General features: G+C 36.9%; 1 protein-coding gene across 22 annotated transcripts in view; it reads left to right on the top strand.

Moving 5' to 3' along the window:
- The first annotated feature begins 6 nt into the window (after positions 1–6).
- TTLL11 (tubulin tyrosine ligase like 11) overlaps positions 7–25,294 on the top strand; it is a 63,920-nt gene continuing 38,632 nt past the window's right edge. For 4 of the 22 annotated variants that reach the window (XM_026062311.1, XM_026062320.1, XM_026062321.1 and 1 more), the window contains exons 1-12: positions 19–108; positions 1,921–2,008; positions 2,396–2,489; positions 4,477–4,627; positions 5,514–5,563; positions 6,231–6,327; positions 8,676–8,809; positions 9,604–9,672; positions 17,921–18,496; positions 19,970–20,065; positions 20,597–20,715; positions 21,963–22,079. In XM_026062311.1, the coding sequence (XP_025918096.1) occupies positions 2,475–2,489; positions 4,477–4,627; positions 5,514–5,563; positions 6,231–6,327; positions 8,676–8,809; positions 9,604–9,672; positions 17,921–18,496; positions 19,970–20,065; positions 20,597–20,715; positions 21,963–22,079 (1,424 nt within the window). In that variant the 5' untranslated portion in view covers positions 19–108; positions 1,921–2,008; positions 2,396–2,474. The other 18 variants (XM_026062324.1, XM_026062326.1, XM_026062323.1 and 15 more) reach the window with 18 other exon arrangements.

Raw genomic sequence — 25,294 nt, 5'->3', positions numbered from 1 at the left:
GAGCCGGGGGGCCGGGCCCGGCGGCCCCGCGTCACCGTGGACAGCTCCAAGGCCAAGACGTCGCTGGAGGCGCTGAAGATCAGCCTGCGGCAGCTCCGCTGGAAGGAGGTGAGGGCCCGGCCCCGCGGCAGCCCCGGGGTCCCCCCTGCCGCCCGGGGCCCCCCCCGCCGCCCTGGGCCCCCTTCCCCGGCGCCCTCGGAGGGTGCCGGAGCTTTGCCTAGGGCCTTCCCCGCAGTCCTGCCGCCCTCCTGGGCTCCCCGCAGGACGCCAGCCCGGCCTGGAGGAGCCCCTGGTCCTCCCCACCGCAGCCCCTGCCAGATCGCAGCCCCCGCTGCTCTGCCGCGCTGCCCTGGGAAAACTCTCCCCCGTCTCTTCTCACTCTGGTGCGGTGTCTGCCTCTGGCAAAGCGTTTGCCCCTTCTCTTCCCCTGCTATGTCCCTGATCCAGTGCAAAAGCGAACTCCTCTAGCTGGTGGTGGTTCATTCCAGTTGGTGTCTTCTGGCATTTCGCCATTTTAGTTATTTATAATTAGGTATCAAGATGTGAGGCTGATTTGATTTATGACTGATAGTGCCATCAGCAGTTATGCAAGCCAAAATAGGAGTAAATAGRTCTTATGCTTCAAAGCTTAAACTCATCACTGGAAGGGGCAAGAAAGAAATCTCTCCCCTATGTAGAAATGTTTGGAATGTCATGTCCATTTGCAGCTTTTCTTCCCTTTCACCCTTATTCCTTCCAAGTATGGCTATGTGATATTGGATGAGATATTTGTACAGATTTGAGGTATACAATGTATTCTGTATTGTTTTAACCTGACAGTTAAGACCTACAGAATTATTTTCTGGAGGATATACTTGTGTTTGTCCATGATGTCCAAAGTGCTTAATACCACAAAGACATATGTGCATGAAGAGTTTATTGCTTTCTCGTTCTCTATCTTTATAAGATGTTATTTCAATATTTTTGTTATTTAAATCCAGTGGGAGAGTTTCAAAATCTCATTACACAAAAGCTCCAGCTCTCAAATCCTTCTTTTACTGCAAAATAGTAACAAAGCACTACAGGTGTGAAATTAAAACATGATATACTTACCTCTCTTATCCCTAAACGCACCCACTGAGCGTCTGTCAGCAGTTTTGCTTCAGTCTTTTAGTCAGTGACAAACAGAACAAGGGTGACCTTACATTTAATTTCTCTGTTCTTGTGGCAAAGTTTCATATTCAAAGTACCTGGATACTATTTTAGTAAGTGCTTCTGAATTACTGATTTAAGTTAGCCTTGCAGATTTTATTGGTAATGAGACATATTTGCTGGTTGATTTTGTCTTTTCTATTTCCTGAGTTTTGACTGCTGGGTATATTTGATTGCCTGGATTCTCTGTACTCTGTATTCTGTCCTACGAATTGACTTGTTTCACCTGCTCTTGTTATCTTCTTGATTATCTGCACTGTATTATCAGCATTCTCTTTCCTTCTCTGTATCCAACAATAGCAATTGCTTTTGGCTTTACTTAATCTTTATTTGTTTACTGTCTCCCTTAATATCCTTTCTCCTCCATCCGTTAATTCAGTCAATATTTTTCATTTAGTCTGTTGCTTTCCCTTCTGGCCTCTTTGTGCTCTTTTCAATAAAGAAGAGACCAAATATTGAATTTTGAGACATTTGACTGCACTATCTAAATGGCTAATAATTCATTCCTTGTAAAGTCACTGTAATGTTTCTGTGAAATTTTCAGCTTCTTATAATAAAGAGGGAAATATATGTGCATGTGACTTTTTTTTTTTTTTTGGTCAAGAAGGTGTTTTCTCCTATCAATGTATATGTTTCAAATCAGTTTAGAAATCAGAATTACTAGACAATTAAGATCCCAAACCCTTATYTGGATGACATTTTTCTAAAATGCTGCTTTCTCCCTCTCAGATATTCTGACCTCTAAGTAACAGTGAGGCCTGGAGGAAGGAAATTCTCATTCGGAGGCTGTTGTACATGTGATGGTGTAAGCAAAGGAGTTAGTAGTGCTCTTTGTTTTGTTTTTTTTTTTGATAGAAACTTCAACATGTTCAAACCTTTGGTCTCCACTAAAACTGGTGGGAAAAAATGGTCAGAAGGGAGTGGTACCCCCAAAACCTGCAACAAGGTTTAATGTATCACAGACATAGAGTCTTAGTTATAATAATGTTTCAATTTAAGTAACATTGATGAGAATAGCCACATCAGGGCTGATGCTCAAACAGCTCTGTCAGTATCTCAATGGCAATTAGCTGTAATGTAGGAAATTCCCTAATAAATGCTGTGTTGTAGTAGAGTTTATCTAATACCAGTTAATATCATGTCAATGCCACGTTTGCAATTTTAAAGTGGACCAATATTTAGGGTTTCTTTGTTTTATTTTCAGGTAACACAGATAGCATTTTGCAATATCCCAGTTGTGTTCTTTATTGAACAGCTAGAATGGGAAAGATTCATCCGCCCACATGCGGAAGGAAGAGGTAAAATTGCCGGTTCCTGCATGTGGGTGAATTCCCAATTTATATCTGAGCTATTCCGTAAGTTTTAAAACTTTTTTGCTGTGAGACAGATAATGGCAAGAGTACTTTTCAACTGGTGATATTCAAGTCTTGTTTTCACAAAATTCTGTTTCTCACTTGCATGCAAGAAATCAACCTAGATAATGAGATACCACACGGGAAATCTTGGGGAAATTGTTTGGTGTTTGGACAGCTGAAAACACAGTATATTACAGAGCAATAGCTGTAGCTATGTGACACCATTAGAAAACCTCTAATATACTGAAGCAAGCCTGGGGAGAGAAGGAACTTGTTCTTTTTTTGCTTTTTAATTAGCATTTTTAAATAACAGTATAGATTTGATTTAACCCCTGCCTCTGCAAAAATCCATAAATATCCATCCAACTCTACTGGTTTGGCACCAGTTCAATTTTGCTGGTGTAACTAACATTTGTTATCACTGACAGTCTCACATACTCCGTAGCCACATCAGAAGAGTGCTTTTAAGTATAGCAGTGGTCCAGATTTGAATTACAGAGTGTTCTGTTCCAAGTTCAGTCCTTTCGTTCTTGGCCCTGCAGTTTCATTAACTTTAACATTCACCCTCGAGATGAAGTGTTGCATACTTCTGCTGTGCATAAGTTGCCATGTTTCATCTAAGAGACAACTTGTGTTGAAATGATTCCTATATACCTAGCTTTTAAAGCACTTTAGAATCCCTTTGGGATCAAAGGCATTTCTTTATGAGATAATGACCTTATGCTTAAGTAGCTGGCAGGTTTAACCAATTTAATGAACAGCAGCATTGCTGATATCTGAAACTTCATCAATAAACAATATACACGGTTCTTTGTTGCCTGGAATAAATGCTGCAGGGCAAAATGAATAGCCGTTCAGACCTGCTCAGGGCTGACATAAATAACTGCAGAAAGTGCATGGCAATTGAAAATATCAGTTTAATTTGATAGTGCTCCCCTTCAATTGTTTAGAAAAGTAGCGTCAGAGTATTTGTTCAAACAATTATCCTTGGTGGCCAAACAGCTTTGGAAATAGTATTACTGTTACAGCAGAACCAGCAGAGGGAACACACGTATTGTTTCTGGTAGGATCTGCAGAAATAATGAGGAAAAAGCTTAGAAGTATTAATGAAATGTATATATTTAAATCCTGATGTTTTATGGGTAATTTTCTACTTTCTTCCCTTGTATCATAACACTTTTCAGGTGTTCAWGCAACAGATAGCTGAAAACAATATCATTTTTCTATGGAAATCTTGAGTAAATTTAATTATCAACTATGATAGCCATATCTTGGTTAATGTACAGGGATGGACCTTTTAAAAGGCATTGCAGAATTTTAACGTGCATGCCGTTGGAGCAATTATTAACATCATTAGACTGGACTATCTGATTGAATGTGTCAGATTCTTTAAATGAACATGATATGCCAAATGAGATAATGGGCACAAATTGAGCTTGCATCCTGAGTTTATTCATCACTTAATAAATTATTTCTTCAGCTGGCTTTCAATTACCAGGAAAATGGGGGAAGCAGATATCTCAGACATCAAATATCCCAGCATTAAGTGTTTCATTTGTCTCACTGTTCAGTAGATGCACAGAAGCATAGAAATAGTTCGAAATTTCATGATAGGAAAAGCTGACTAGAAGCCAAAAGTTATTTAACTTGTCTTTAAACRTCATGGAACAGACTGATGTGACCCATGAGACAGCGTTTAAATTATTGGCTTCCAATCAAAAGGTAGAAATGACCTGTCAGATGAATTTGACTATGATTGATTATTAATTGTGTCAGAGTTGTGAAAACAAATGTATTCACTTTGTGGCCTCCTGTTTTTTGTTCTGATGAATGCCCTCCATGTYCAAATAAAAAAGATTTAAAATAAATACCTTGAAGAGTTAGTGAAGTGATTGCAATCTGAAAGTTGTTTGCATTTTTATGAGCACAGGGTGGGACAGGAAGGGGCACAGATGGCTTCAGTCACCGTTGTGACCTGCCCGCGCCTGCAGCTGGGAGTCCACAAACCCTCTGGCTGCGAGCACCTTGGCTTGGACGTCGGAGCAGGTCCGAGGCTGCTCCAGCTGACTCCGAGCTGACAGGTTTAGATGGAAGATACTCTGAGAATCCAGGACTGCTTCAGTCATCCACCTTTCTTTTTAGATAGTCCCCTGCACCAGAAGCTGGGGAGATGGCAGAAAAGCCTGTTTTACCAGATTTAAGATGAATTTATATCTGCCYAGCACTGCCAGAGAGAGCCAAATAGTCCAACTTGTTTGCTTTTTTTCTAAACACTGTTCTTGTGTTAAAATATGATGCAGACAATAAAGAATCCTTCCCAGCTCATTCAGGAGATTAGTTTGGTCCCATCGTTAGATAAATCCAAATAATCTTGATTTGTCGGAAGCAGAGAGGCTGCTGTGCTCTCTGAATCGTGGATTCTGGTGTAAAATGGCTTCAGTTTTCCAGTGCGGAGGTGCTTACACTTCATCCGTTGTGAAATGATTTCTGTGCAGTGTTCGTAAAATGCTTTGATATTCTCTGTAGATGAAAGATGTTATATAAATGCAAATTTCATTCCTTTCCTTTCAATTTCATTTAATAAATAAATAAATTGTTCGGGTTTTAGTGGGAAGGGCAGTCTGAGGCCTAATACTGAATCTGTATTCTGCATATACCTGTGGAAAGAGGTTAAGGCCCCTGATTGTCTTTCAGAGCCTACCAGAATTAATTTTCGCATGTGCAAAACCAGTTTTTTGCAGACTGAATAATAATGAAATAAGCAAAGAATCCTCTAGCTCTGTTATATTGTGTATTTCACCCCTATGAGTAAGGAAAYGGAGAAAGGATGCATCACTAAATTAGCATTTTAAATTTAATTTTCAAAGCTGTTTAGTGAATAAACTGAAATTTTAATTAAAGTAGCAAATAAAGGAAGTAATTCACTCAAAAGCTTTATGAAGTTCTTTTTTCTCTCGTACTGAAAAGGAATCCAGTGCTTAAAGAAATACTCTAAAGGAAGAAAAATTACATTTGGGGTAAGGAACGAGTAGTTTCTGCAACATACCGTGGTTATTAAGGTACACTTGCAGTGTTTCTTTAAATACGTTAACTATTTTGAAGTCACGGGGTGTTGAAGATTATGGATATTTAATAGAACTGGATCCTGAAMATGCTGTAGTTATAATTATGGCATATTGTTTGAAAAAGATGTAATCTAATAATATAATAGATTGTTGTGAATGTATCCCATATGATAATGTGCTCCAGTTACCATTGGAAATTTATGGTTAAATCTTGTGTGAATGGGAAAAGAAGCTCTTAAGTTGTTAGACTGTTTAATATCGTTGGAATAATCACCCTAGTCCTTAATAGGTAAAATATATACACTCCACAAATGATTAGATRAATAYAGTTACTTCACTTAAATATCTTTCTTTGAATATCTATTTTAAATTTATTGCAGCTTGGACACCCGTGTAATCTGGCTTGCTCAGACAGTGCTTTGCAGTTATGTCCCTTCTTGAATTTTAGAAACTTGAACTAAAAAAAGTATTCTCAGTTTTGCAACCAAAATATAGASCGTGTTTTGTTTTGACAGTCAGAATGCTGTTCTTTGAATGATTTATACTTTATATTTTAGAAAACTAAGTAATGAACAGATATTGCCATTTTGTTTCAAAACTTCTCATATCTCTTTTGCAGTTTCCATTTGGCAGACGCTTGCCATGTGACATCTATTGGCATGGGGTATCATTTCATGATAATGATATATTCTCAGGTCAAGTCAACAAGTTTCCAGGTACCTTACTTCTGTTTCTGACTTAAACAAATGCTTTAAAAACATGATAATTTTAACTGGTTTTTGTGTTTTACTGTTTTCTCACCTGCCTACCCAGCTAGTAGTAYTTTTAGGGTGTTATCATTTTTGGTAGGTGATTTTTGCTTAGRGGGGAATTTGGGAGGGGGGTGGGGATAGAGCTGATTATCATGAGCGTGAGTCTTTTTAACTTGTATGGAGGTGAGAGGGTCTTGTAAGAAACTCCAAGACAAATAGGCTTATCTGTTATTTTGGTGGGTTTTTTCTCCTTAACCTTAGGTCGGTCTTGGTCCTTCTTCTACTAGATCATCTTTTGGACTTCCTGTTGTTASTTCTCTATGGGTTATCCAATATTTAAATTATTAGAAGCATAATAACAGATGGAATTTGTTTGAAGTCCAGTGGATTCCTCATCTTCAGATTTTGATAAAATAAATCTRAATAGACTGAGGGTGATATGAAGAGAAAATAATGTATTTGAATTTGGCATTCATCCTTTTTGGATTGTAGAGTAAGCCTCTCAACATTACAAGTATGTATGAGATTAGAGTTAGATTATATGACGAATTAAAGCCCAGCCCCATAAAAGTAAAAGGCAACATTTCCATTCTCTCCTTCTAGATATTGCACGATGAGGTCATATTCATGATTTTTGGTTAGTCACATACTAAAAAAGATTCTCAAGTCTGTTCTGTTTATTGAACATACTTTTTGAAACAGTGATAACTRAAAATCTCCTAATATGTGGTATAAATATCAGAATGGTTATCTTGAACTCTGTGGATTGACATTTGTTTTGGACAGAAAGGGTTTTTGAGGAAAGGAATACTTTGTATATCCAGATATGAATTTAGAAAAAAAATGAGTTTAAGGATATGATTTAAGAGAAGTAAGTATGCAATTATTGTGTGTTATTTAACATCAATAACAGTGTTGAACATTTGAATTAGTTTTGTTTCRTAGTGGAAAAAATCTGTTTTGTTTTGAACTCTGGCCTATTTCAGGGAGAAGCAGAGTTCCTCAAGTGGATTTTTTAATATTGAAGAGTTCATGTCAGCCCTCATCTTATGATGACTATTCTACTTTTTTAAGCTCCCTTATTTCTCATTTAATCCCAGTTGAGATCTCTCTAAACAATAGCTAAGAGCTTATGTATTGACTTGTCTAAGCCCTTTGCTTCAGATTTATTGCTGCTGTTAGTATGCTGTGAGARTAAGAAACCTCAGATATCAAACTTTATGCTCTGTTTGCCCTGACTTTCTCCTGTCTATGGGCAGGTCACATTCAAATATCAAATAGTATAGTCTTCTGGTGGCTTAAATCGCATAGTGTTGCTTGAATGTTACCTCTCTGTGTTCTGGCTTCTGTGTGGTAAGCAAGCAGAGTGCCTAGTCATCAAGGAAAACAGAGAGTGAAGAGTCCTTCAGAACTAAACATTCATTCCAGGAATGTTGCTCTAACCTGATGCTGGGTTTTGCCAAATTCTTTCTCCTGAAAAGAGGTCTTGATACTTCTGTTATTTACTTGTGAGGTATTCAAAAAATCTTGAAAGGATTGGTCCTCAGAAAGACTTTTCCATAAAGGTAGCTTTTTAGTCACATTTCCAAGGAAAATRAGACTGGCAGGTTTTGTTGTCTGCATGTTCCCTGTTGCTTTCTCTCTCATCCGTGAAGCTCTGGAACCCACTGGCCAAAATCAACTGCACTTGACAGAGGTAGAAATTTGCTGACAAGGTAGTAAAGAAAGCCCACGGTTGTTCTCACTGAGAAAGAAGCTGCAGCACGAACTAAGCTGTAAGTTTGACAGCATATAAATCAACACAAGAGAGTAACTCTGTGAATGCCCTAACCTTGGAAAGAACCAAACTTCAGATTCAAAGCTACAGGAAAGCAGGCTTCCTAAGTTCTATTGCTCACAAAACTTATTCTGTCTGACATAATTGCTTAAATGAATGCAAAATGGTTTCTTATATTTAAATGGAATTGTTTCCTATTCCTGGAATGTTATCAAGCCAAGGCATTAGTTGTGGACTACAGCAAAGCCAGTAATTACTATTAGACTAAAGTATTACCCTTTATTATTCTGAGCTCTGTTTTGGACAACTAATTTAAAGCTCTTCTCATATGGTACAGTAATACATACATTATGAAATATGTCAAGGGAGTGCCACAAATTTTTTGTCAGACTAGTTAAAGTGTTTCAGCTATACTGAAAGCACTGGCAAGAGTGCCTGCCTATATGGTGAGTAATGATTTAACAATTTATTTTTACAATGAGACTTCAGTGACGGTTCTTCATCGCCTTTAAATAATATCTATTATTTTCCTTAGGCATGACAGAGATGGTACGTAAAATTACACTGAGTCGGGCAGTGCGAACAATGCAATATCTATTTCCTCTTGAATATAACTTCTACCCTCGATCCTGGATTCTGCCAGACGAATCTTCCTTCTTTGAGAAAGAGGTAGATTACTCTTACTCTCAGAATAATACAACTTTTTGCATATTGTGGCCATGTCATTCTTTAATTTCTTCATTTCTACCAGATTATTAAAAATCACACTTACATAGGTGCTGTGGATGACATTGTTTTGCATTTGCCTGAGATCAGACATAGTCTGGATGAACTGCTTTTGTTTGTTATGTTCTAGAATAAATTTAAAAGAATTAAGCTTCTCTGCAATACCAGAAGAGATGTTTGAAAATTAAACACAGTAGAAACCTAAATCCTTTCCCTACATACTCTACTGAGTTTAAGAGGACTGAGTATTGGGAAGTTCTAATACTGTAGTTTGTGGAACGTGTTGTCTCCTCAGGTTCATTACCACCAAAGTCTTGTTAGTCCATCCTGCCTGTTTTATCTGAATCCTTCAAAACAGTATTTTGTTGTGTGTTGTTTTAAATATATGCACATCTTTCTGAGTAATTGTTTGAATGTCTTGTCAGATTGTTACTTTGTTTAAATATTCAGAATGTAATAACATGCCATTCTTTTTCAGCTTTTTGGAAAAAAAAATACTGTGTGTTGGTGTTCAGTTCTGTTATTGCAAATATTTTTAAAATATTGTATGTGTTTGTTTTAACCCTGTCTGACTCGCCCAGTGCATTCTTGTATTCTACAGTATCCTCTGCTTGGAAAAGTGAGCAGGAAAAGGTATGGACTTTATTAGACTTCTATACTGTATGTTACTTTTTAGATAACTATCATTTCCACAATCCAGTTAAATCCATGATCATCTTTTAATATATACTCTGCAGGTGTGCTGGGCCACTGCCATGACACTGCCAGTAACAGTAAAAATGAACACAATTCCAATAGTATTTCAGGTTTGTTATTTTAAATGAAGACCAATTTGTAAAAGTATAAATTATACAATCAATTTAGGAATGACAGATAAGTGAAAATAACATGGAAGTAAGCTTTCAAAATGATGCACTGGGGTTTTAGCTATGATTCTTTTGGGAATCATTCTTGTCTCAGTTACAAGGCACTGATTAAACTGAGCAGCCCATAGGAATGTGATCTGCAGTCAGGCTAAATGTACAGTACCCGCATGCTGTCAGCAGGTGGCACTGTAAATAAATAAATACTTTTCTCTGGATGAACTGTTAGTGAAGAGGATTTGGTTTTTGTTCCAAGAATAACAGATGTCCAGTAACACATTCCTCAGAATTTCCTTTGCATATGTTCTTCCATCTGTGTTTGAGAAAAGCACAGTTCTTGTTATCAAACACTATATTTTATGTTGTAAAAGTTTATGTTCTACTTAACAGAAGTTTGTAATGTAACCCCTCCAAAACAAGAAAAAACACAAAACAAAAAATCCCAAATCCATTGTGAACCCTAAATGATTCAGAACCCTTTTCACCTGTAGTTTTCTGATCTCTCAGTAGGAGCTTTCCAGTCTTTTTTGTTGTTTATGTGTGCATGTATATTTTCTTTTGTTTGTTCACTTTACAACTGAGGGACCCTTATGCTGCTGAAAATGTCATCTCTCAAAGACTGAATTTTCAGTTTATTCACAAACGGGTTCTATACAGCATGGGTGGTGCCTGCATTTTAGATATACCCTTATAGGAACTGGCATAAGCTTGAATGTGTGATTGCCATATGGACATTTACATGAGCAAAAGATGAGTTAGCCATCTCAGGTACTTCTAAAAGTGAGGCTATATTGTCATGGGCTTCAGCGACTAAGTAGACAAGTCATGCAGAAACCTGTGTTGCTGTGGCTTCAATATTATTGTTATTCAAGCCCGTTATAGTAAAGTTAATTACCAAATGTCACAACTTCTGTTGCAGCATAGGTATAAGTTAGACGGGAGAAGATATTTTGGTGCTGTTTATAGTACAGAATTTTGTCTGAAAGGACTGGACTGAGAAATTAATGCCTATGAGATTTTGCCTGTATTAGAAATGACTACTGAAAGAAGACATTCATTGAGAATTTCAATCTTGCTACCTCCTGCTGAGGCACTACAACATATCAAAACAACTTATCTCAAATATTCTTACTATGCCTCAGTTATATAGTGAAGCTAATGAACTTTTATCGAACATATGTAGAAATAACCTAATTGAATGCCATCAGGTTTTTCCTGTTCCCACTTTACTGCATACACAACCCCAGGTGGAAAACAGTACAGCCAATGTAATATTAATCTTGTGTGCTTTAAAAGCCAGTAATCAATGAGAGAGCTGCCTTCTTAAGTTTGCTGTAGATGGGGTTCATGTTGGGAAATACCAGCAAAATGATAGTTCCCTTAGCAGCATTCATATTAAACTGAAATGGTGATACGTATTTTTAACAATGGTTTTAAAGTTTTACTCAGTAAATATGTATTTAGCTATTTTTAATATTTACTTATTTTTACCTCATAAAACATTGTCTACTAGCATGTCACCGTATCAGAAGATGAGTTACAGATGAACAAATTTATCAGAGGCTATGGTGGTTACTACTTCACTAACTGTTGGAAAAGAATCTGTTGGAATCTCAGCACTGATAAGAACTTGTTTCTAATGGGAAACTAGTTTCTAAAAAGTAATCAGCTTGGGATTCAAAGTAGGACCTTGGTTGCTCTCATGTTGCCTCCTGTGTGCTGTCTGTGAGGATGATGAATAGGCCTAGTGTGATTAATTTTTAATAAGAATCTAATTCAGGAAGTCTAATTTCCAGCACAGCATATTTTTGGTGGTTTAATGAGGTTTTCAGCTATTGGATACCTCTTAGACATATAGGCTTAAATATTCTGGACTGTGTGCTGTCAAATCTTATAGCCCATTTTATATGTTTTTTCAGATAAACATTTTCATTCAACCGGTGTTTTACTCATGAAAGATAAGCCTGCAATTGGACCAGATTTACATTCCATTAGACATTATATTCTCCCTCACTGTTGACTGTAAATAGTTAATGTGTTTTTAAAGATAATTTGCTTCTGTCAAACTAATTACACAGAAATAGCTCATTTCACATGAACTTATTTTCCTGCATGACTGATTTTGCTCAGTCTGGACAAGCCTTCTCATAATGGGATTTTGAAAGAATATAGTTGAGGGATTGCGGAGAATTTGAAGAAGACTGGAAATTTCCTTGAAGATCAAGAACCCATCTGCTTTCTTGAAGAGAGTCAATCTGCTGAAAACAGACTGACTCTGGATTGCCATCCTTCTCCCCTCCTCCCCCACCAGGTCTTACCTATGTCTGGCATATGTAAATTTTGATGGACTAGAAGGCCTGAATAATATCCAGAATGCTTTTGAAGCACATCTTGAAACATACTCAAATACCAGCCTTGAAAGACAAATGGCTAAGTGTGTATATGGTGCAGAAATCTCTCAGTTTCAGGAGACTTTGCTGTGTATGGTGAAAAATGATGTCCTTTCCAGTTAAATGGATCATGGAAAGAGTTAAGTGTGGCATCGTGATCTTCACTGATAACATAAGAAGCCAGTATATGAAATCAACTTGTCTGGTTTTGAATTAAGACCTTTGTTGCAAATAATCTTGTCTTGGGATCTCATTTTCCCTAGAATGGCTTCCATGACTGAATCAGTTGAGTTAGTTTGTCATTTTGCCATGTATCCCAGTGCTATTTTCTGGAACCATGACTGCATTAAATGTCACAAGTCTTGTAATTAAAAAAAAACACACACACTCCAAACTGAAGCATGTTGCATCTCTCTGCAGTTAGTCTGGATTGAAATGCGAGTCATCTGTTCTCTAGGMAGACTTTTTATAAGATGCTTCTCCTGTCTTCACTGGTCAGAAAAATGAATTACCATCTTGTCTGATGTTAAAAACGTAACAGAGAGAAATGTCTTGCTTTATTCTTTGAAGCTAGCAGGTTAGGAGCATGTGTCATTTACACTGGTTCATTGTTTTCTTCTGGTCTCTCTCTGTAGTAAATACATATCTTGTTCTGAGCTGAAACAACAGTCAATGACTGTTAAAAATCAGTATTTCAAAAGCAGATTGCCATTGCATCTTCAACAATAGTCCCCAGAAAGCATTATCTTTTTCAAAAAAGTGCTGCTGTAGCAGAGCAAAAGTAGCCTGAGGCATGAACAGTAGAAATGGGGAAGAGGAGGCAGATTGTCCTTATTCTTTTAATGGAGAGAGTCTTTATTACTTTCTGCCCTAGTAGACCATGATTGGCACTTTATATGTATGACTAGAGTTGTAGTACAGCATGTTTAGTAGTGGGTGTTTAAGTTTAATCAAATACTTACCGGGATGCTGACTTTAACAAATTGTGAGCTAGAAAGAATCCTCTAGTATGCACTGTAATATCCTTTAAGGGGAAGATTATTCTTTTGTGATTAAAAATACAAGGGGATAAAATCCTGCTTTCCTTATTTGCACATCTAGGCCCATTGATCTCAGTGGACTTATTTATCCATATACTGTTTATGTAAGCCTAGTCTCCATTGTGTAGTTTTGTCCCTACAAGTGACCTTTTTTGATGAAGGATCTTTCATTGCGTTAGTGTGATTACTTGTCCATGAGAAAAATCCTAGTCTAAATAATTAAACTTGAATTCAAGCTGCAGTTAATAGGAAGGCTTTTAGTAATGTGATTCTCAATAAAATTGGATAGAATGGAATCAAAAGTACTTTCAGTCCTTGGAAATGTCAAAGGAGCACTAAATAGTGTGTATCTGTTGCCTAACATAGTCCCAGAAAAGTGTTTTGTCTGAAGATCGTGATTATCTTAGTGGTAGTCAGCCTTTTCCTGTCTTCCAACTCTTCTTCATTCTGCAGTGCCAGGGCTGATTGTGGCAATTGATTGTTTTTTCTTTGGTAGTTTGTATCTTCAGGCGTCTTAAAGTCGCTTTCYGATTGTTGCCAGAGAGAGGGCAGGCTTATGTGTGAAATGATGGCACCAGCTTCTTTCAGCATATTGCTGGCTGAATTGAAAGAACAGGCACTGCAGTGTAGTTCTAGTGTCTTGAAATGTGTGAATGCAAGAAAAGAATTGTCTGTACTAAGAATATTTGTGGTACTTCAATATATTAATGTGTCATCCCTCCATTTTGAAAAGAGGAGATTTAAAGTATTTTGTTCTTCTGGATCTCATGAGTAGCTGATAAAGTTGTCAGGCTGGATCCTGCATTTTTTTTTAGTTGCATCCTATGTTGGGGATTCCTATGCCTGTGTATTAGTATGAGTTTCATGACCTACAGTCTATCACTGTCAGGTCCTTACAGTGACCTAGTTACTGTCTTTCTGATTTTTTTGTCCATGTAGAAAAAAATGTGTTGAAGCTGGTGAAGTTTAAGTTTATTTCTTGGGAGCAGGAGTAATGTAGGCAATTTAGATGGTGTAATTGCTTTTTTAATCTGATATAAAAAATTACTTAATTATGTTGATTTTTTGGGGAGGGAGAGTTTTAAGTGAATATAAATATGCGGTCTTTAAGTGTGCAGATTTGAATCCAGTGGTTAGTTAGTCATGCCCTGTTTAATTCTGACTCTCTATATCCAGTCGAGAATGATATTAGCCTCCAAACATTCTCTGCTAAATGAATGTTTCAGTTTAACATGTTCAAAGGCCAAAATAACCTTATTGCAATAATTCTGTTTGGATCTGCGAGCCATTAACACAGTCTGTTCCAAGTGGGATTATCTAATTTTCTTACAGATAAGGTAACTGATTCTTTAGGAAAGAAAAATGGCCAAGCCCTGTTTCGGGACTTCTAGGTGTAACTCCCTTTAGTATGTTAAAAACAAAAGCTCAAAAGATGCTTGCTGCTTCTGAAAAGATATTTCTATAAATGGCTGTTTCCTCTTCTGTTATAATACCAAATCTTGTTTATGCCACAGAAATCAAGTTGGTGATGTCAGTCTGCACAAATGACAGTGGGGTTCAGCAAAAGTTTCAGATTGAAGTACCTTTAAATTTGATGCATTTGGATCTAGATCTGAGCTTTAGAGCTTTTTTTCCCCCCTTTTTATTGCCACTTTCTATGTGAGGATGGAGACACCTCTCTATAACACACTTTATTTTGTGTTTCAGCTAATAGGCCACATCTGGAATTCTGTAGGATATTTAGGTTCTGACAAACCAGGGATATATTTCCCCGTCGCTGTTATCATCATTTCTATTTGAGGTAAACCATTTCCCTTATTCACCCCAAGAATCTAAGGCTCAATACTGAAAAACTCAAGATGAGGGGATAATGGTTTATACTATATTCATGGATATCTACAAAGCACTGAGAGAACTGGCTACTCAAGTATCAAGGTTCAAGGCGCTGTAAACAGTACAGAAATAGGCCATTCAGTCCTCCAGCAACACTCTTACAAAGTATTAAAGCTAACTTTAATAAACATCGATCTTTCATAGCAAGGTACTACAAACAATAGAATGAAGCCAATACTAAAAAGTACTGGTTTGCTAACTTTTTTTTTGTTGGCTTTTTCCTGCTATTTCTGTGACTTGCTGTTTTTCATTTGCATGCTCACAGAATGTGGGTAGGTGTCGGAATTTCCTGCCTGCTAATTTCCTTTGTAGTGGGGGCATCTCCCTTTGCTGCATACATAGTAAGTTCAATGTCAATGTGTCTCTTTGGAAAAAATGTTTTCTGGGATCATTCCATTAATGTAATTTTTCAGCCTTAAAAGCATTTGACATAATCTTTAAGAAATCCACAAACCGGAAGCATTTCTCCATGAGAGAAGTARTGTGTATTTTGTGTGGTGACTTTTCTAAGCTTTTTTGTGTATTGAAATGCATCATGCCCGGGCTGATACTCGTGTTAGCTGTTTGGCAGCTCACCCCCTAGAGCTCACTGTGTTTCATGCTGAACTGGCACAGTGACGGTGAACGCCTGCACGCAAACTGAACATCTGCACTAGCTTGAGAAAATGACAGCCAAGGCATACACTGCAAGGAATGCACTGTAGAGTCCTCCAAAGGTTTTGATTCAGTACCAAATACCAGCAAATTCTCAACAAACTTTCCAACTGACTTCACACTTAGTATGTCTAAAGAAAGCATTTTAATTGTCATGTATTATGAACAGATCTTCTTAGTACAAATCAAAGTCACTGATAAGATAGAATTTTCTTTTTTCACATTGGGTAGAAAGGTAGTCATTGCAAGCCAGGCCTGATGGGAGTTCTGACATAATTTAGAATAACCTTCGGTTTGGAGAATGGTTCTAGCTAGCAACTGGGGCATAAACTGATACCTTGTTTAGTGTAAATTTGTGGTATTTGCTTCATGTCTGTATATGACTCAATATTCCCTAGTTTAAATAACACTAGTTATCTGGTTGTGAAAATCATTTGGTGGTGGAAAAGGGTATTACCAGGGCTGAACCAAGACTTTCCTATACGACCTTAGAGGTCTGTTTATTAAAAAGGGGTACTGAATGAAAAACATTAATCCTGCTGAAGTATCCTGACTTCCTTGTTGTGAAGCTGAAAAGATAAGGACCTTATGATATAGGGGAGGAGGGTGAGCGAAGCAACTGGGAATGTCTCTAGTCCTGGTGTATATTTGGGGCATACTAGTGGGTGTGGAGTCTTCCTACAATTCATGAAGAAGAGAGTCCAAAGGAGGGACTTCTTCATGCAGCTGCCAATGTCCAAGAGCATGTGAACCTAGAACATCATATTAATCTAGCAATCTGTCCCTAGAGAAGGGGGCCATCCTAAACCAGTGCTTTGTGCATTTTATAGGGTTTCCAGTCAGTTTGAACTGACTATAGTTCATTATTTGTTTTCATTATTATGTCTTAGTCTCTTAGTAAGGAGCCTTAAATCTTGAAATAGAAGGTTTAAAGGTATTTTTAAAAGCAGTCTACTTTAAAGAAGGTAAAACCAGTCTCAATCATCTAACTGTGCTACCTGTTATTAAAGGCCTGAAAGAGCCTGTGGTGTAACCTGTCCTGTTCATTTCGGAACTATTGTTTGACTGTTTGCAAACTCAGACTTTTTTCTTGCATTGAATATATTGCTTCACTTTTTGAAGACCATTTCCAATTGGGACAATTATGCATTTTTAAAATAAAAATGGAGATTCTGAAATGCTCACTGCATCTGAGTTTGATTCTCAGTTAGGCTTGGAAATGCTGTTTCAGAAAAGTTTGGTCCTTGTTTGTCTGAAACTGTGCTAACTTCTTTTGGAAGTGCATTTAGACAAAGCAACTGAAGCTCATTGGAGCTTTAAACAGATTTTCATTTTTAATATGAAGATGTCTGCTAGTGGGAAGATGCAGGCTCTTGAAGGAAATTTCAGATGCATGTCTCTGAGGATATTATTTTTCAAAAGCTTTATTAAGAAAAGGGCAGAACATAATTTTGAGTTATTCATTTTCAATGGTGCAGCATTGATCTTAATTTTGGGAGAAGATCTTATGTTATGCTGGCGTGGCTGGGCACACCAAAACTTGGGGTTTAGTTTGGGAGRCTTTAGCTAGCTAGCAATCATGCCGCAGCTGTTTTGAGATTATAAAAGATAGCTAATAGTAGATTCACAATTTTTTTTTTCTGCACAAGCTTATCTTTTTTTAAAAAAAAAAGACGAATGCTACTGTACACAGCATTAATCATAAGAGATAAGAGATTGTGTCAAATTTTATTTTATCTTTCCTTCTCCCAATATTGTTTCTGTTTTATACCTCAATAATCAAGCTGCTTTCCTTAGGTTAATGATTACTTTTGTTGGTAGTTGTTCAAAACACAGCACAAAAGTTTAGCTTACAATTTCATATACATTAGTGAGTAATATAATGGACCTCATGAAGTACCAAGTATTTCATACTGTAAATTGTTATGTAAGATTAAAAAGAAGCTCCTGGAACCATTTATATAATGGCTYGTTATATAGAAAACACTTTTATCGGCACTGGTAACTCCCTACTCATGCTTTTTTTTGTTGGATTTTGTGCTTGTTGGCACTGTTTATATTCTACCTTTTTYGTACGGTGTTTACTACTATAGTGATGTGATCATATTGTTTTTATTATTTTTGCTTGTGAATGCAATTTGTTAGTTTTCTTAGTATCAACCCGTCTTCCCCGCTTTTTAGTGTCCTTCAGTGTAATTCTTCTTTTCCTTGTAGATTCGTATGATGAAAGACAGGGATCCATCCTGGAAGCCCACTTTTATTGTAAAACCTGATGGAGGTTGCCAGGGGGATGGAATCTACCTCATTAAAGACCCTAGTGACATCAGACTGACAGGAGGCCTACAGAGCAGGCCGGCTGTGGTCCAGGAATATATTTGCAAACCACTGCTCGTTGACAAACTGAAATTTGATATTCGTCTGTATGTCCTACTGAAATCTTTAGAACCCTTAGAGATTTATATAGCCAAAGATGGACTTTCTAGATTTTGTACAGAGCCCTATCAAGAACCCACTCTCAAAAACTTGCACCAGGTTTTTATGCACTTAACCAACTATTCATTAAATATTCATAGTGGGAATTTCATCCATTCTGACAATGTAAACACTGGCAGCAAGAGGACTTTTTCAAGCATTCTGTGCAGACTGTCTTCCAAAGGAGTTGATGTCAAAAAGGTGTGGTCAGATATAATTTCACTGGTGATTAAAACAATTATTGCCCTGACACCAGAACTAAAAGTTTACTATCAGTCTGACATACCAGCAGGAAAGCCTGGGCCAACTTGCTTCCAGGTAGGTTGGAATTTTTGCTGGGAATGCAATTATTTATACGCATGGATTAATTTTATGGATGTTTCATTCCTTTTCTAAAAGCTCTTTTTAAAATCTTTTTGTTGATCACTGGGAGGAAGTAGGTGGAAAAGTGGTTAGCAGATGTAAACTGGGCAGTGCTCTGAGTGAGCTCACAGCTTAGGTTCTCTACGCCCAACTTTTAGCTTACAAATCACTGTCGCCTGACCAATGTTACTACTAGCCATAAACAGACAGAATTTTCAATGGGTATCACTCGTTAGTAGCAATATTCACTCCAGCTTCTAGATGTTAATAATATGAAGCTGCAGCTTCATAATGCAACTATGATGATGGCAATTTTAAGGCCTAATTATTGCAGATGCCAAGATTCCATGTTGACAGATGAAGTATTTAGAGATGAGGGTACTGTGGAAGTAGCCATTTGTATTAAAGACAAATGGTTTCAGTAATTATTCAGCAATACATCACATTTCTTAGTTATTTCTCTTTTCTCCCTCAAAAGTTTCTTCCTTCCAAATGCTGGCATTTGGATGACCATTTTATTTCAAGCAGAAGGGATCAGCTCAGTTAGAAGGTCTAGCAGTTAGAAGTAGTTCTAGCAGTTAGAAGGTCTGTCACATTGTGGTATCTAACTGGCCCATTTATATTATGGGGCTTCTGTGTACTCTGATAAACCCATTAGATCAGAACGAATTTCCTTTCTTCATGTTGGATTTTTGCTGGGACTTTTTTTTTTTTTTTTTTAATAGTGAGGAGGAAATTAAGGTGATTTCTATGAAATGTCCAACATGACAAGTGACCTTCACTGGACTTCTAGGCAGGTCTCATCAGGAAAGCACTTGCAGGCTATGATTATTTTGGTAAAGCCTGCCATTAAAGTTAGGATGACTATTGAAGCAGCAATTTGCCAATTAGTGTCTAAATCTAAAATGAAAAGCCTAACAGATACATGCATCTCAGGCATATTCCCCTTTCCATAGCAATTCAGCTACTAAACACCAACAAATCTGTATTCTGGTCACAAGCAGCACTTAATTGAAAAAGAAGTTGGCTTAATCTATAAGAAAGTGCTGGGTTTTCATCAATGTTAGTGGTCTCCTCAAAATCTCTTCAGTGTTGCACAGAAAGGTAACATTTTAAAGATTAGTTCAAATTATGCACATCATCTGTCTGTGCCCATGGTATACCTGTTATTTTAGTATTATGTTATAATGTTATGCCCTTTGAAGGGGTTTACAGATGCCTTGTGGATGTTATAGAGTAGAAACAGGTTTTTGCATGTCATTCTTTTGAGGAAGCACTTCTGTGCAAATAATGTTGAACTCTTCATTTCCTCAGTTGGGATGGAAGAACAGCCCCACAGATAGAAGAAACATATGGTAGCAGAAAGTTATGCTCTCTAAAATAACACTGTGAGTAGAATGAAAGTAACATATTGCTTGTTATGCACAGATTTTAGGATTTGACATTCTCCTGATGAAAAACTTGAAACCCATGTTACTTGAAGTAAATGCAAACCCCAGCATGAGAATAGAACATGAACAAGAGGTAAGACCTTTCAACTAACAATAATATTGGAATGAAATTGTTTAGGGTTGGTTTTCTGGTCTCTTTCCTTTTTTGAAAGATGAAAGCTGTCTGCTAATATAAAACCTCCAAGGTTCTCTACAGTTTTCTGCTTTGAAATCTTTGCTAATCTTATACCCTTGAAATATGACTTATTGGACTTCTGAAAGCTCTCCGTCATCTTTGTCATAAGTACATTTATTCATTGTCCCCTGCAGTTGACTTAACTGTATTTAAGGAGTGGTAATAATTTTTTTCATGTTTGTATACATAATATAAATGGTAACAGTGGTAACAATCTTTTTTTTTAAATTAATTTACTAAAGAAACGTGCCAAAAATCAATGTAATATCATATTGAAAATGTTACAGTATCTGTTTATTCTTTAAGAAGTATTCTGTAATCTGTCATTGTGTATTTAAAACATACAGGGTATGTATAAGATTTGAGAATATGTAGAGTAAATAATCATCAATTTTACACTGAATAATTGTATTCCTTCATAAATTAAAGCTGTCTCCTGGGGTGTTTGAAAACGTCCCAAGCCCTGTTGATGAAGAAGTGAAAGTAGCTGTTATCAGAGATACTCTTCGTCTAGTGGACCCTCAGAAACAAAAGAAAAAAGATATCCAGTAAGTGTGTTGACTTTCTTTGGGTTGTTTTGCATCAGTGCTGAATAATAATTGTAGAAATTAAATAATTTTTTCCAATTATATTAGTTCACCCAGGAGAATGCTAATTGGTGGCTCAGTACAAAAAGAATACTCAGATTTGTGGGTCTACTGAGGGAAGGACAAGAAAAAACAATTCATTGAACTTTCTGTTTAGTAGCGGGAAGACCACCGTATGGTCCTCTCCCAGCTCTGCCCTGACCACTTCACGTGCTGTGTCTTTCCTGACGGGAATGTCGTAAGTGTGGAAGGAGCTGTGTAAGTGCTCTAGCTCAAGGAATTGAAAAGGTCCACAAACTGATAGTCAATCAGTTTACTATCCTGAAATAACTTAATTTGATTCAGAACTGGTGCAAACAATTTAGTAATTCAGGTTTATTTACTTACACTTTTCCTTGAGGCATCTGTTTTTATTCAAAACAGTCATGAGATGTAAATTTGTGTATTAATTCACAAATGTGAATGATGTGAAAGTCACAAAGTACTTTGAATCACCCTGTTGAAATTGAAGAATGTGAATATTGTGTTTAGAAATTACTTCCTTATATCTGTGATAATAAACATAGTACCATTGGCTCTTCACACCAAGAATTCATCAGTGATACAGCTTTTTTTCAGGATAATGTTGTTTACAGAGCAACTTGTTGCTGAGTATCTGCACATCCTCATCATAAGATGATCAATAATCGTATTTGTTACTTCATGTGGAGATATTCTTTACTGATTCTTTACTTTTCTGTACTGATATATAAGAACTCAGATGGGACAACTCCCTCCCATTCTTCTAAGATTTACCCTTTCTACTTCCAAATACTTTTTCTTGAGCTGATGCAGATATGCCTCTCTCTGGAGTTAAGACTTCAACTGAAAAGATTCCTAAAGAATAATCTTGTTGGAACTCTATTTAAGTATATGGTGTTAGGTGTTAGGACGTCCATACAAAATGTATTGCTCACATATAATTTTCTTGCCCTTGAACAAAATTTTGGTTACATTTTCAAGTGGCCGATATACACAGAACTTCTCATAAGAGAAAGGATCTTACCGTAAGCCTCAAGGTGTAAAGAAAAATAAAAGATCTCATTCTGACAACTTCTGTAGATTTATGCCTAAATAAAAGCATTTGAGATGGGAACTGAGCACCAGCTGCTTTTGCATTGTCTTCACTAGCAAAAGTTTTAAAATGCTTTCACTTTGTGTCCTTATTGTCTCATTCATTTCAGAAGATTTCGATTAGTTCCAATGTGTGCTTCTACTTTCCCTGTCCAAACACTCCTACCAATAACTATAGAGAAGTGGCATCTTTATAAGTTTGCAGAACAAAGGTAATAACTAAATAACTGACTATAGAAAACTGAACACTTGTATATCTATCCATTGTAATATTTTTGCTATTCCAATTCCAACTGTCACATTAATATAAAAAAATATCTGGAGGAATTCTTCTTCTGACAGCTAACCAGGCAGCAAACACTGCAGACTTTATTTTTGATGCCAAGTTTTTAATGGACGTTGATTTAGATAAAGCTTAATGATAACACTGAATACACGGGGGAAAAACTGAGAAATTTGAACTGCATCTCAGGTAAATATTCTGCTGTAGGGACAGATTTGATTTCCCTCTAATTATCTACCAGATTAAAATAAATGAAGCATCTAAATGAAAGTGAGTTTTAGAAGTCATCCTAAAGCACTTCATTATCAGAAAAGATTAATAGCTCAGAAATATTTGGTAGTTTAATTTTTCTTCATCTTTATAGTGTTTTGATTATTTTTTTCTCCCTTCCTCCTTTCATGTAATATGTAACATTGAAATGTAAGTTATGCTGAATCAGAGCAGTGCACTTTATTATGCCATACATATCTTTTCATTTTTCCAACAACATTTCATTCTTTACACCTACTAATCACTAGCAATTATTTTGGCCTTGCCAATAATTACTAATTGAAAATCTGTAGCAAAACAGGTTCAAGTGAACATACTTAAATGTATCTAGTGGTTATTGTTCCACAGTGTGTACTGATCTGGTCTTAGTTTACGGAATTTGTCCGGATCACTTAAATACTGAGGTATGTACTTAATATTTTGTGCATGTTTAAATATAAAATGAAATGCATATTAGGATTTTGTATCACTGTTTAATAGAGGAAATCTCTTCAGTTTTAGAGATCAGGGAAAGCTTTGTGATACAGAGAACATAAGAAATTACAACAGAGTGAAAAGTCGCATAGGCACCCATGAACCTTGCGGGAGGGAGGAGTAGGGAGGGCACAGCACAGGGGAAGGTATTTCTCTTCAAGGGTGTGAAAGCCCTGCATGACAAAATCCTTTGTTTCATATGTAAAATAGATGTTCTACCTATCAAGATTCTGAAGGTGGTAGATATCCATATAAAGGTTAATACCCTTCTTTGCTGTATTAATTTCCTTGCTGCCTCTGAATCCTGTGCATTAGGGTAATGGTAGGCAGCATACAACTACAGCAGTGTTCCCAAGAAACTGTATTAGTAGAGAGATTTGGAGCCGTATACTCCTCTGTAGGTTGAAGATGTTTGTCATCAGCTCGGTGTGTCTCCAGAGGAGAATCTGAAAGCAGTTCTGTGGGTTATTTTGTTAGGTTGTTTTCAGTACACTCTAAGTCCATCCAGTGCATGTTATTTGGTTGGGCCTGACCAAGTAAGTGCCTGGGTAGCTCTTACTGAAATTAATGGAGAAGGTAATTAATGAAATACATGTTGTGCATTTTGTTTTACTTTTTTTTTGCTCTTCTTCTTAAAAAAAAAAAAAAAATCCAGCTAAAAAATGCGTATTTTTTAAAAAAGTTTTTTTTTTTAACGAAATTTTCCAGGAGCCAAAATGTGGAGCCTTTTTTTTCCTAGCTTTGGTTTCTACACTGATCCTCTCTTCTGTAGGCATTCTTAATTCAGAACTGAAGTTTCACTAGTAATTAAAAAATTAATACATTTAATAAAATAATATGGAAGCTCCCAGTCCTTTACTTTTGTTTGTGTGGTAGTACTGTTTTCATAGATTGTTAAGGCCTGAGCAGATCATTGCAATCATCCAGCTTGATGGCAGGCTGAAACAAACGCAATAATTTGTGGCTTAACTATTTTATTGAAAAGCCTGAATTTTAAACTCCTTTGTAAATCTGTTAAATGTTATCAAAACAAACCTTACTGCTTTTGGCATTACTATTGACTGAATAAAGAGCCTAATCATGGCCAGTAAACTTGATTTCTGTTCTGAGTGTCTGTCACCACTAATTTCAGAATTATAGTGGTGTTTTTTCCAGTTTACATTTTGTCAGCTATTGTGGCTCTTTTGACCTGAATTTACGATCTGGTGAAGACCTTCAGTGCTAGATTAGCCAGATGGTCACTCCAGCATCACGAGGGAGCTTTCCTCTGTGCGTGAGAAATCGAATGTGAAAAAAGGGGTGTGGGGGGGGAATGTACTTTGGTTGTACRTAACATATGCAGAGCGTCATTTCGAGCAGAGGTGGCATATGCCCCTTCACGTGACGGGAAGAGGTCAGCGTTCCTTTTTATCCAACTCGGTAACAGGTGACCTGGCCAAGACCGTCGGCAGCGCTGGCGGCCCGCACTGAGTGAACTCCCTCCGGGGCAGCGGTGCGGAGGGGGCTGCACTGCGCTTCCGTGGAAGCTTTCCGTGCTTGGATCTGCTCGGGGTTTACGTCTTGCAGCTGAGGTGCCGTTCGTAGCCTATCAAAGGCGGTTAGATAAGTGACTTGATCTAAAGGAAATTTGCACAATTAAACGAATGGTCTGATGACACTAAGCAGCATTTGAAGTAAATCAATGTTTTCTATGTAAACAGTAGTTTAATTAATCACTGATGCAAATCATTGTTTATATTGTGCCCCCAACAGAAACTCCATTTTAAAAGGCTTCACAAACTTCTTTTTTGTGCCTAACTTTTAATCTCTGTAGTATTAAAAGGTTTTAATTTCAGTGTTTAAAGATTTAATTGCTTAATCATTAACAATTTATTCTTAAAACTGCATTAGATTTGAAGTGCTAAAAGGAGTCTCAGACTTCTATGCAAATATTATATATTCTCCACTAGATGTTAGATATAAACTATTTGACTGGTGGTATAACTGGAAGCCATGTGTATCGTTCAGAGTGGGTCTGCTCTGAATGTCTTAGGAATATCGTTTGTATCATCTCATCAATGCTAATGACTTGCTTTCCTGTCCTGTCAAAAACATTTGTGTCCTAGTTTATTAATGCTAATTAATCCAGAGATAATAAGAGAAATCTTCATATTTTTGTTGCTGTTATTATTTATTTTGTGTCCCAGTATGACCACTTGGATTTACATGCACAGGTTCTTATATGTTTCAAGAGACAGAATATAGCATGTTTGTCGTTATCAGAAATATGAGTTGCTCATGGAATAAAATCTGCTCTTCACTTGCTAGAAATGATGAAGATGCAGACCCCTAAGTAATACAATGGCTTTTATTCAGCACTGAAATAGCCATTGACAGAAGAAAGAATTGAAACACTGGTAA

This window comes from Apteryx rowi, unplaced genomic scaffold (genome assembly GCF_003343035.1).
Source record: "Apteryx rowi isolate R43461 unplaced genomic scaffold, aptRow1 scaffold_19, whole genome shotgun sequence".
NCBI lineage: Eukaryota > Metazoa > Chordata > Aves > Apterygiformes > Apterygidae > Apteryx > Apteryx rowi.
The sequence above is the reverse complement of the archived record's forward strand: the minus strand, read 5'-3'. Positions and strand labels throughout refer to the sequence as shown.